Source organism: Barbatula barbatula (assembly GCF_947034865.1).
Source record: "Barbatula barbatula genome assembly, chromosome: 6".
In the NCBI taxonomy this organism is placed as follows: Eukaryota; Metazoa; Chordata; class Actinopteri; order Cypriniformes; family Nemacheilidae; genus Barbatula; species Barbatula barbatula.
The window spans coordinates 14,535,247-14,547,562 of NC_136765.1; the positions used below are offsets into that span (position 1 = coordinate 14,535,247).

The 12,316-nt window shown below is 38.0% G+C and overlaps 1 protein-coding gene across 2 annotated transcripts in view; it reads right to left on the minus strand.

Annotated features, from left to right (window-relative positions):
* Window positions 1-1,646: 1,646 nt before the first annotated feature.
* The window catches only part of insyn2ab (inhibitory synaptic factor 2Ab), a 41,352-nt gene continuing 30,682 nt past the window's right edge, over window positions 1,647-12,316 (minus strand). The window contains exon 4 of one of the 2 annotated variants that reach the window (XM_079458022.1): window positions 1,647-3,618. In XM_079458022.1, coding sequence (XP_079314148.1) covers window positions 3,435-3,618 — 184 coding nt within the window. In that variant the 3' untranslated portion in view covers window positions 1,647-3,434. The remainder of the gene's footprint in view (window positions 3,619-12,316) is intronic. The other variant, XR_013786753.1, reaches the window with a different exon arrangement.

The following is a 12,316-nucleotide window of genomic DNA, read 5'->3' on the forward strand; positions in this document are numbered from 1 at the left end:
GAAAGGAAAAATGCTATTGCCGTTACGTCAGGTTGGTATTGTATGGCGCTAGTGTGATAGTGAGGCCATTAGAGGACAGCTGGACATTTATTTCACAGCTAAAGGTTTTTGTTTAACTGCCAGTGGCAAACTATATATTTTGTTGTACACAGGAGGCACCTAAAGTGTTAGATTACAGTCATTCCATATGCTACAGTAGCCTATATAAGACACAATAGACCTTTTGTTCCATTGTCTTCCATATGCATGCGAATGCGACAGACCTGAAACGAAAGCTCGTCCGAAGATATTTAGCATTTTGCTGCGTAGCAAAGTTCTAGTTTGGTGAACCTCTGATCTGCGAATTCGCGTCACATGAATGTGTGAGATCAATTAAAGATGACAACATGACCTCTAGGTACAGAAATGTATAAGATGGAGGAACTGCTCTCGCCCATTTTGGCAGCACTGTCCGAACAAATTTCGCATGCTCAAGTCTAGTGTGACCACAGAATAATCTGTTCACTGGTAAAAAGACCTATTTTAGTTTTGGTTAGAACGTATGAGAATGTTTTCATGAAAGTATTTATGAGTTTTGAAGAAATGCTCTGGAATGTTTAAAAAAGAATAAAATATATATTTCTTAAAAGAATAAAAACTAAAAGTTTGTTAAATGCAGAATATCAAGGTTTCATTTAAAAGTACAATGACACATTACTTTGAGAAGAAATTACTTATTTTGTACTTCGTTTTAAATGTGTCACTGTGATATGTCCTTCCAAAAATGACATTATAATACATTTCATAAAATGTATTCGCCCTCATGGTGCACCAAATAGGAATTACTATTTTCATCGCATCCACATCACATTCCTATCCACATCACTAAATATGAGTAGTTGACAGATATACTGTACACATATGTCCTATATTGTGACAAAAATGCAGGAAATATTAATATTTATAATATAAAATAGCATAAGAGAGGTTTATCTTCCTTTTGCGTTTTTTCTAATGTTTTGCTGTCATACCATAGTACACATTTACGGTATATTTGTCAACTATCCGCATGCTGTATGTATATTGTATATTTTTACATGTTCTTTTGTCTTCTGTATTCCATGGTCTCATATCGTCATTGTCGAGCATACACCTTATATCTCCATTTTTCATGATTTTTAAATAGTTTCTTTGACAACAAAGCTGTGAATCTGTGACGATGAGCTTTTATCAATGCGGACTTAAGGCTGTGATCGAGGACAGAAACATCGAAATGATGGAAATATTCTGTTGACGTCATAAGTTTGTGCTGGGTCAGCAGCATTACATTAGCAATGTTTATATTAGTTAAGTTTAGGAAAAACAGCGAGTTCAGAAGAATCTTATATCCCTAGAGTCAATGTGACTGACAATATCTTGGCAGCAGGTGTTCTGCTGGATGCCGTCCAATCACAGGGCATTTCTGTGTTATGTGCCAAAGCCGAAGCCAATCAATTTTCGAGAGAAACGTTCCAACCGTCTCATCATCCAGCTGAGTCCTGTTCAAAGCACTCTTCAATCATCTTCATGAATTGAGTATCACCAACGCAATCTGCTTCGCTGGCATCCCAAAACAAGCACCTCTCCTTTGGTTTTGCTCTAAAGAACTTACATTGGACCAGGCGAGTCACAATATTTTGCATCTTTTTCTTTATTGTAAATGCACTGTTGATAGAAACGGTATAAAATTTAATATTGCACAATATAAATCAATTGCACTTTCTCAAGATATAATGATGCATCTGTGTTTATGCTTCAAGAATAAGTTTCATTCAGGCGTTGTCCGATTAAACAAAACCTTTGAATAAGAACCAATGTTGTGAGGTGACCAAGTCTTTTTTTTAATTGAACATATCATTATTTCTTTTAAATATATAGTTATCAAAATATCCCTTAGTCTGAAGTATGAGGATTCTTGGAATACAAGCTAAATACAGTGTTTGGCACTGCAGTAAAAGTGAATGTTTCTGACTATATAATACAAAGACAATAAATGCTAAGCACATTTTGCATATAGCCCTCTGTTTGTTACCTGCATTATTAAACTCCCCAACTGTTGTGTCGCTGTGATCTTTTAACTACTTTAGGCGGGTAAACAAGCACAAGATTTCAGTGATTGACTGCCATCATATTGACAATTTAATTGAAGAAAAGACAAGATTGAACAGAGTGGTGTGTGGTGTAAGTTATAGTCTAGACCTATTTTTTGTTTGTTCTCGTGTTGTGTCACTTCAGCATAACACTGCAATAAACACATTCTGTTTAACCAGTCTGGTCCAATTCTACAGATAAATCACTCATATTAATAAACATTTCTACTTTATGAGTCCAAACAATAAACTTTAGGAAAAATTGAGGTGGAATTTCTGTGGTTTCATGCTTGTATGATTGTAAATACAATGTTGTATTCACTAAAACATTTCAGAATTGAATCGGTCTGCTTTTAATTCCCCCCATGAGCTTATGTAAATACCTCTGTTGTCCCAGAAAATGATTTTACAGAAATGCTTTTGGAATATTATTTGATACATAAATCTTTATAATAAAGACAATCACAGCTAGTATTTTCACAAATTAAAGTTTTTTCTTTTTTCCTTGCTTTTTTCTTTTCCGAGGACACCAACTAGGTAAACCAATTTTCATTGATACATTTACATCCTAACCAATTCTGACAGACTACTTGTGCATCCCCAACATTTTCCAAGAAAAATATTTCTACAACGTCCTAGATTATTAGTGCATGCAGTCAAATGATTCTGCATTCACTCGCTGGGAATCATCTCATTTATTCTGTCATAGAATAATAATCAATTTTCATTTAAACCCTCTCTAGATAAAATTGAAGAAATGTCCATAAGGGAAACATCTATGAAAGATGGAAGAAAGCGATGTATTGGTATCTCAGGTATCAAATCTACTTTATAATTCTCAAAAGTTTGTGCTTTGCTGATTAGATGCCCTTGATATAATGCCTCCAAAGTATCTTTGTGGCAAACTAGCATTAAGCTTTGATGTTTCGTGTCACCTCTGCAGGGACCTAAAGTAAAAAAAGGGATAAATGTAGAGAGGATAGAGATATCTCTGAGTTAAACATACATGAGTATTAAAGCCATAAACAAACATATCGCACCCCTGCTCTCTTACCTCAACTAAATCTAAGGAGAAATGTGTAATCCTTTTGGAAAACGTGAGATCAGAGAACATCAGCAGTTCCCAAACTTAGAGTTTATCAGAGTTTATTATTCCTTTTTTGAAATCCATTCGCTCAATAGAGCCCATGGCGTATGTCCCGAACCGTGGAGAGCAGTGTTTCTTCGTATTTATCCTTTTAGGAAAGCACAAATTCCACACAATTCCTTACGGATGTAGTCTAATGAGACAGGATTCCCAAATTCAAACAAATTCCTATCCGTACGTTAGAGGAACCAGAGTTTCCAGCGCGCATGCTTTTTGGACTCAGTCTTGGACTTGCGCTTGGGTGTGGAGGTAAACACCTCGTGTGTGTAAGGCAGAGAGGGGTAGGACGGCTCTTCTAGAGGACACAGTCTCTTCATTAAAGGCTGGAGTTTATCCTCTTGAAGTTTAAAATCTAGTTCCACACTGAAAGAGAAAAAGAGTCGCATTTTAGTTCACATACTGTATTGCGAGTCAAACATGAATTAGAGTCATGAAAACAGATTAGACAAAAGTGCTGTTTTGGTCGACACTTTTAGTCTATTTTAACCCTTTCACATACAGTATAGATGTCACCACAGTAAACAGCATACTGTCTTTGAAAATATGTATCAAAACAGACCAATCGTGTTTTAAGAGCAATACAAAAAAACTATAAAAAATTATTCATGCATAAAAGGGTGAACATGCATTTCTGGTCTTGTTGTACACACATTCATGCTATTATCAAACAAATATATCGTTTCTCTCTTTCATTCACTTTTTTTGTCAGAATGTATTTTTTATTTCCTCTAAAATGACTTTATTTTCCAAACAACGCCTAGGCCCCTCAGGCTACCGATAGCTGTTTGTTCTTTTATTTTATTCTTGGCCTTTATTGGGCTTTTTTTTAGAAAACTCACATTCAGGTCTATGCTAATAAATATTTTCTCATGTTTCACTTTGAAGTATGTTACAATTTGGAAATAAAATCAGTTATAAAACCCATTTCATGTAAACATGATTTCCTGGTTTACCAGATGCTATGAATTTAAACCCCCTGATTCTACACACACACACACTCCTTTTAGGAAAATGGATCCCGCAGGCCAGAGTTTGGAACCCCTGCTTCAACGGATAGAATATACAGTTTATACAGTATAAAACGTTTTTGGAAAGTGCTTTTATAATTTGGAAGCCCCATGTGTTTGTGTGCATGTGTGTGTGTGTACGTACCCACTTAACGTGTGAAAAGTGAGTCAAACCTAACAAATCCTAGAAAAACCTCAAATTATGGACATCCTCGTTTGTAAAAACACTATAAAAATGTAAATTGTTAAAATACAAGTCTATTAGGATTAGTGTTAAAAGGTGGGTTAGAGTGAGTTTATATTATTTACGTATAACTAGCTGCGTGCAAACAATGAAAGTCTATGGAATGTCCTCATTTAGATAAGTACTGTAAAGGTGTGGGTGTGGTATTGTTATTCCACGGTCATGTGACCTCGTCTTTCCTCATAATCCCATGACAATCATCTGATTCCTGATCACTGCAGTGGCTAAACTCCCAGAATAACTGTCACAGGCAGCTTCAATCTGATCTTAATGAAATAATTCACAAAGCAGCAGGGACTCAACAGTATGAAGAACACAGTGACTCATCACCACAGGTCACACTACTCACGTTAAACTACCCCATCTTTCACTGTCCTGCGCTACAAATGAGCCTATTGGCAATCAATGCCGTTCGGCTCATCGGCTATATCCATTTATTAAAGATTTGTGCAAATAAGACTCTAACCAAATTGCTAGGAAGTCAATGATGTTTATTTTTTCCTTACAGTAGAGTTTGTGAAATGGAATCCCTATATATGCCACAACAACTGGACCCTTTGGCTTCCATGCAATGCATTTCATTTGTCAAATTAATTCATTAGAAACTTTGCATTGACTTTCGAAGCCTTTGAAAGCACGATAGCGTTTCATCGCCAATCCTCATGAAGACACCCTAAAGCCAAGGACTTTTTACACTGAGCATCGTCTTTCCCATCAGTACATACTGCATTAACAGAACACTGAAAACCCACAAAGACAAAGATATTGCATCTCATTTTCAAGTCTGTCCTGGATTTTCACAGATGATCAGAACGACTTATCTCCGGAATGGTATATATAGGTGCTGCAGCCTTCGGTTTTGTCTATTTACAGAAGTTGTGAAAGCTCAGCGATTCTCTGCAGACTCTTGGAGGGTGAGAGAATTGAACAGCGTTGTGTTCCTGCGCCGGGTTGAGCTAAACTATAGTCTGTAATTAATCACAGAGAAAATCCGAACAGTTACCTTGTGTACACTACCTGCGTGTGGTGTGAAACATACGCACAGTAAACAATTGCAGTTGGATGGGCCGAGTCTGCAAAGCTTTCTGTGAATGGTGAGGATATGTTAATGTATCAAATATTCTAAGAAATGTGCATTATTTACTGCTTTACCAGAACAAATTCTGTTACACACAGCAACGCGTTCATACTTTAAAGATTCTTTATAATAATCTGTTTAATATACAGCCACGGAAAAAAATACGATTTATAGCGTTTAGGGAAAATTATCTTTGTTTTTTTCTGTGAACTGCTAACAATATTCTGCCAATTGTCTGTTAAAAAATACATTTATTGTTGCAGAAAATGAAAACTGTGGAAACGGGTCAAAATAACAAGAAAGATACTCTGTATTTTTTCAGATCTCAAATACTGCAAAGAAAACAAGTTCATATTTACTTTTAAGCAATACAACATATTTGTACATGAATTTAGGAAAAGTTCAAAAATTATTTTTGATGTGATATTACAGTTTTCACGTGTCTTGTCATGCTGTCAGTCTTTCACATTGTTGTTGGACGACTTTGTCACTCCTGAGGTTTAATTTTGTTGAAATTCTACAGACACTGGACTGGAAGGGTCACAATACATCTAGAAATGCTGAATAAATGAACATTTGGAACGGCTGTATATCATGATATCCAAATTAATATAATTATTCTATTGCATTCTTCCGCCCATTTATTTGCTTGTTTGTTTGAAAAGAACAACTCAGAAAGTCTGTCTCTCCTTATGTCTTCGCAGGAAGAAAGCCACAAGGGTTTGGAACAGCACGCAGGTGAGTAAATTATGACAGAATTCTCATTCCTCGCTGCGCCGGCTGTAAATTCTCAGGATTGTAATTAAAAATTGAATTGAATGAAACATTGTGGGGATATGAAAAGGTGAACGTTAAAATAACTCCCTGTTGTTAACATCAAATATAAGTGGCCGAGAAACTTGCTCAATTATTTGCTTCACTGCCTTTCTGTAGTCATGTAACATACACACACGCACGCACACACACATACACACACACAGACAGACTCACACACACATACACATAAACTCAGCCATGGGGATAGGTGTAGTAAATATTTAATCACAGTAACATTGAACATTATCCACAGGGACAAACTGCATCGGGTTCAGGAAATGAGCCGCTATTGAAAGGTCATCAATCAGAGAAGTTAGCACAAGGGGATATCTTACATTTAGCTAGCTTTTAATAATAGTCATGTAAAAGGTTTAAAGATGCTTACTTGAATGATGTGATGACTGTTTATTCACTTTGAGTCAAAAGTTCACTTATACAAATGTTTGACTACTTAGAATATTGTAAAGGCATTATTTGTTGGTCATAAAAATAAGTTGATAATTGTGTGTTAACCTTTACTCTTGAATTGTTTTGTATTAACTAAATGTCCCGTTTTATAAGCAAAACTTTTGTATAAATACAAATAAAACCACCCTACTGGTGTGTGACAACTAGCAATTCGTAACTATTTTGAGAGGTGGATCATCTGTTGAATTTGTACGGTCTCGTCTGTACGTTTCGCATTGGTGACGTTAGATTAAAGGGTGGGGATTCAGTTTGCCGATTCTATTAATCGTACGATTCACAACTAATTTATACCAATAGTCACCTCGTAAAATAGTTACGAATTACAAGATAAGGTTTGTCTGTCCTGTTGAAAAGCTCAACCTCTTGATCTCCAAACAAAGAATTTTTTGAACAGAGCGCAACATTGTCAACCATGACCACTGCGAGTAAAGACAACAGTTGAGGAAGGCCTACAGGTCTTCCGATTTATTAAGTGAAGGTCAGAGCAAGAGAACAGCTGGATCACGTCTCAGGGCTTTACAGAAGTAACTGGATTATTCACAAACTCTGTCTGTAATTTTAGTTTTAGTTTGATCTCTGCCGTATTTCATTTAAACCTGCCTGCTCTGCCCTCCTCGCTGCCGACGCGTGACCCATTTGTGTCCGTTCGCGGAGATTCACGTGGTGCCACGTGGGCAGGATGGACGTATGAGGCACTGAAGGACAGGCCCCCGTAAAAATGACTGATGGGCGAGTTGTACTTTCAGCCTTGAAAATGCACCAGGGTGCTGCCGGAGAGTGAACTTATCCAGTACACTGTGCCAGCAGGCATTAAAATCAGCACTTCCTTTCTGCCCACTCTGCCAGCTTAGCTCAGGGCAGGAAATGAGATTTCTGGCAATCAGACAATCAGACTTCCTCTTGTCTTCGGTTTCCTCTTCCCTGTTTAGTAGTGAGGAACTGGTCTGCTCATTAGCGCTGAGTGCAGCAGGAAGCGTTCACCAAGGTAAGCTCTGGCATCCACAATGCCCTAATGTTCGCTCTTTCTCGGGCGATTTTCTACGGTTTAGGGGAGTTCTAGCCTCCCCTGTCTCTCTTTGTGATTAGCTCCATTTCTCCGAGTTGCGAGGGTGTTAGGCTCAGACGTTCAGAGTTTTGCAAGGAAAGCGAAAGAGGGGGAAGAGAGAGACCTACGCTTTGAGAAATTGTCTGGAGCTTGTGCAAAGCGTCAGATTTACCCACTGTATTCCTGGTCCATAAATTCTTAATGGAAACAGACTCGGTGCTTATAATGAGAAATACTGAGGCCTTTGAAAGCGAGAGGAGAATTGCTGCATTACACCACATCTTAATAATTGATGCACGCAGGACACTTACAGTAATCTGCTTGGAAAGACACAAAGAAATGCAAAATACCATTCTGGGAGACTGAGAGGTCTTGTAACATAGTGAGTTCAAACACCATCAGATTAATAAAATAAAAATTCTGTTCCTATCCCTATTTATATACAGTAATACAGTATATACAGCCGTGGAAAAATTAAGAGACCATTACAAATGTTCCTTTATACAGTATTTCAAGATGTATTGAGGCCGTTTCATTCCAGTGTCTGTTAAATTTCAACAAAATCAATCCTCAGGAGTGACATCAGTGGTGTAACATAGTGAAGACAGCCCCAGTGACGGCTGTTTCGACGGGCCTCCTGGGCTGCAAGGTTATGAAGCAAAAGCACATACAAACACACAGCCCTCTTGTCTAGAAGGGAACCCAGCGGATGTGTGTGTCTAATCTACTTAATTTAAACCAACAAAAAAAATTCACTTTAAAGAAAGAATTTCTACAAAACAAAACTTAAAATTAAGTGGTCCAAATCATGTCCGACCCACTTCATGTCTCCCGACATAGGCTCATAAAATGCGCTGAAAATAAAAAATATTATTCCTGAATATTTTAACATAAATATGAAACTAAATAGGCTACGTTTTCCTCATGACAGCGAAAACAACTTACTTTGTCTACTTTGTACACAATAGAAACAAAACCTTGTGCTTTTGTACAATAAAAAATCTGTCTCTGCGAGAATCTTTCTGAAGTATACGTCTCCTAGATGGACTGGCAGGGGCTGTAGTCTACCTTAAATGTAACCTGTAAAATGTGCGAGGGTGGAGTAGAACCCTGAACCTTGGAAATGCTTGTCAAAAGTTCTACCACTAGACCGACAAGACCATTTCAGCACTACTTATATTGTTTTCTTAATATTTATCTTAATAGTCACTTTGTCGGCAAGGGCCCGTTTGCGATGTGGACAGGACCCGCGATTCACTTCCAGCCCCAGCGCGGCTGCACTGTCTGTAGTTACACCACAAGACTGAATGAAGGTTATCACATAATTATATAATTATAATTATATAATTATATATTATATAGAAAATAATAGTTAGTTTTCAGTTATTTCATTCTTTTCCCATGCCTTCTGGAACTAGAAGAAATGGTGCAAGTATTTTTTAAGAATGTGAAGCATCTGGGAGAACAGCAGCTTCTTTTGGTTTCTGCAGGAACTCAATTCAGAGAACTTTGCAATCAAATGTACAAAATGAAATATATACACATCAAAGCGCTATGTTTTGTCGTAATAGTTAAGGTGGGTAAAGTGTGATTTAAAACAATGAATAAAAAATAAAATGTAGGTAATTTATCGTATATAACCCCACACATACTTTAAATGTATTAAATCATTGCTATGCACATGACAGAAGTGTTAAGAAATCCATGCTTTTGTGTAATGTTACACTCATCTATAGCTACAACCAACCCCAGTTGCGATAACAACGGCACATTTTGTACCTGACACAAAAGGAAAAAAGTACATTTCAACAGTATATAAATATGGGAATACTAAATCAACATTTCAGGTGCCCTGAGTTATAGACATTGAAATAAAAAACAACAACAGTCTCCCCGAGCAAATTTGAAGCACGGAACAAGTTTATTTGGCAAAATTAATGAGTCTCTTTTTAAATCTTCAAACAGGAATGGAAGGTACTAAAAGTGTAGACATGCCATAGGGAGTTATGTTGGACACTGTACAAGATAACATTATGGTTGCCACTGTTTCAAAACTCTAATGGGTATTTTTCCTGGTTCTGATCAATGAGTCATGCCTGTCTCCTGTCAGCTCACCCTGAGGACAGAGGCTGTGGCCTGAAAGCCATGGGTCAGGCTGTCCGCGATGCCACTGTCTGTCTCCCAGTATGTGTCCAACTACAGTAGTGTTGAGGACAAATCGCACTATGCTGGCTTCCCTACTGACATGCGAATGTGAAAATATACAGAAGTGCATTTATTGTAGGCTGCGGCATGCAGAGTTACAGCAATATTGAGGCACAGCGGGCATGCTGAAGTTTTTCATTATATGTCATTAGATTCGCATTGTCAGGTTATGGAAGATTTTAGAATCTTTATTGATTAAATTACACTTTTAGGCTACTATAGTGAATATCGTGACAAAACACACCATGAACTTTCCTGTGTTTAGTTCAAAGTTCTAAGTAGGATCAGCTGTGTAGGAATAATTTAAAATGTGGATGTTGTACATCTTAACAGTTGTAAATTATCATTTGTTGGTTTAGTTAACTGTATAAACAACCAGCAAAATTGTTTGGGGGAAGTCCAGGGATGTGGGGGCCGCCATGGCACAAGATAACATCAAGGCCACGATGGCCACAGCAGTGGAGTTCAGATGGAACTCTGGAACGGCAGGCTCGGGGAGATCTGGTACACCGGACGGGACCAGCTCAGGGAGATGTGGAGAGGACGGCTTGGAGAACTCTGGCGCGGACGGCTCTGGGAACCCTGGAGCGGAGGGCTCAAGGTACTCTGCAGCAGACGGGTCAGGGAACTCTGGAGCGGACGGCTCGGGGAACTTTGGAGCAGACGGCTTGGGGAACTTTGGATCGCCGGTCGGAACCGGTGGGAACTCGGGGTACCCGGGGGCTGATGGTTCTGTGGATGGAGATGGTGAGGTGAGCTTTGTCGCTCAACGCATGTTTGGACGGGATCGGTTGATGATCGTATCCGGAGTGGCCTCACTCACAGCTTAAGGGAGAGCCATTTTTCTTCAGGATAAGATCGATGAACTCAAGACTAAATTGACAATAAGACCAGACAATGAACAAAGGGCGAGTGAGAGTTTATGTAATGTCCGGGAGATGTGTCTGATGACAGGCAGGTGCGGGAGTGTGGAAAAATCAAGACTTTGGAGGAAACACAGGAGAAAAAAGGTTGGGGACAGCAAGATTGTTACAATAGCATTCTGTTACCATTTGATCCAGCCCCCATCCAAGCAAACAGACTTTTTACCTATTAAGATAACATGCTCTGCATTCAAATACATTTTCAGTAAATTATGATGTTCTTTTGCCATATGGTCTGGTGTATCGGGCATTTGATTAGAGTTTTTGAAGCCATGTTATCTGAGATATGACTGCTAAACCAAAACACAAAGACATAGCTGATCCAATCATGGGATCATTTGGAAGCTTGGTACATAAAATTCAAGACTCCAGCAAAGGTCGAGAAATACCCACATTGCTTATCATACTTACACACTATCTCTTTGCAAGAAATGAGGTTCGCAGGTTTTAAGTGTCTTTTTTTCTCAATTTAGTGATAAAACAAAAATGCAAGCACTGCTGGATGAAAATGGGCTGTAATGTATTCCTAGAATTACCATTTTAATCTTCTGTCTGAATCCTTATCCCTAATTTTTCAATGATAATGTTTGTCTGATCCCTGATGCCAAAATTCTGTTTATGAAAATGAATATAGCTTTTTTTTTAAATATTTACCAGTATAATAATAATAACATCTATACTGTAAATAAACTAAGCCAAAGATATCAAGACAGTTTTAACCAGCCTCTTTTTACACCAATTTTCCCAATGGATTTAGCACTCAGAGATGCCTGAGAATTGCAACACTTTATGCATGCTGATGTTTGGAGCCCCTGATGAAAGAAGTAAAAGCAAAATATGTGTTAAATAGTTTGAGCTGATGTGTTATTGTTTACAAAAACAATTTTGCGCAGTGTGCTGCAGGCAGCTAGTTTGTTGTTTGCTGGGAGCATGTCATTCTGTTTCTGTGCCTTTTCTGTTTCTTTGAGAGAGTTGTGATGGTGTAACAGCGTGTGATATAACACACCATGCTGGTATGAAACCCTGTATAGCCTATATGAATTATAAAAAGTGAACTTTGACCATTCAGTCCAATGTCTCTAAATTTGAGCACATTTGGATTTAGGTTATAGTACCTTACCACAAATACACACAGACAGCTTTGATTCATGAATCCTGACTGGAGCATTTCTACCCTCTTGACCACAGCATCACTATGGTAACTATGACAACCACATCATCCTCAACAGTATACATCTCTCTCTATTCTTGCTCAGTATTCTTCTCAAACTAATG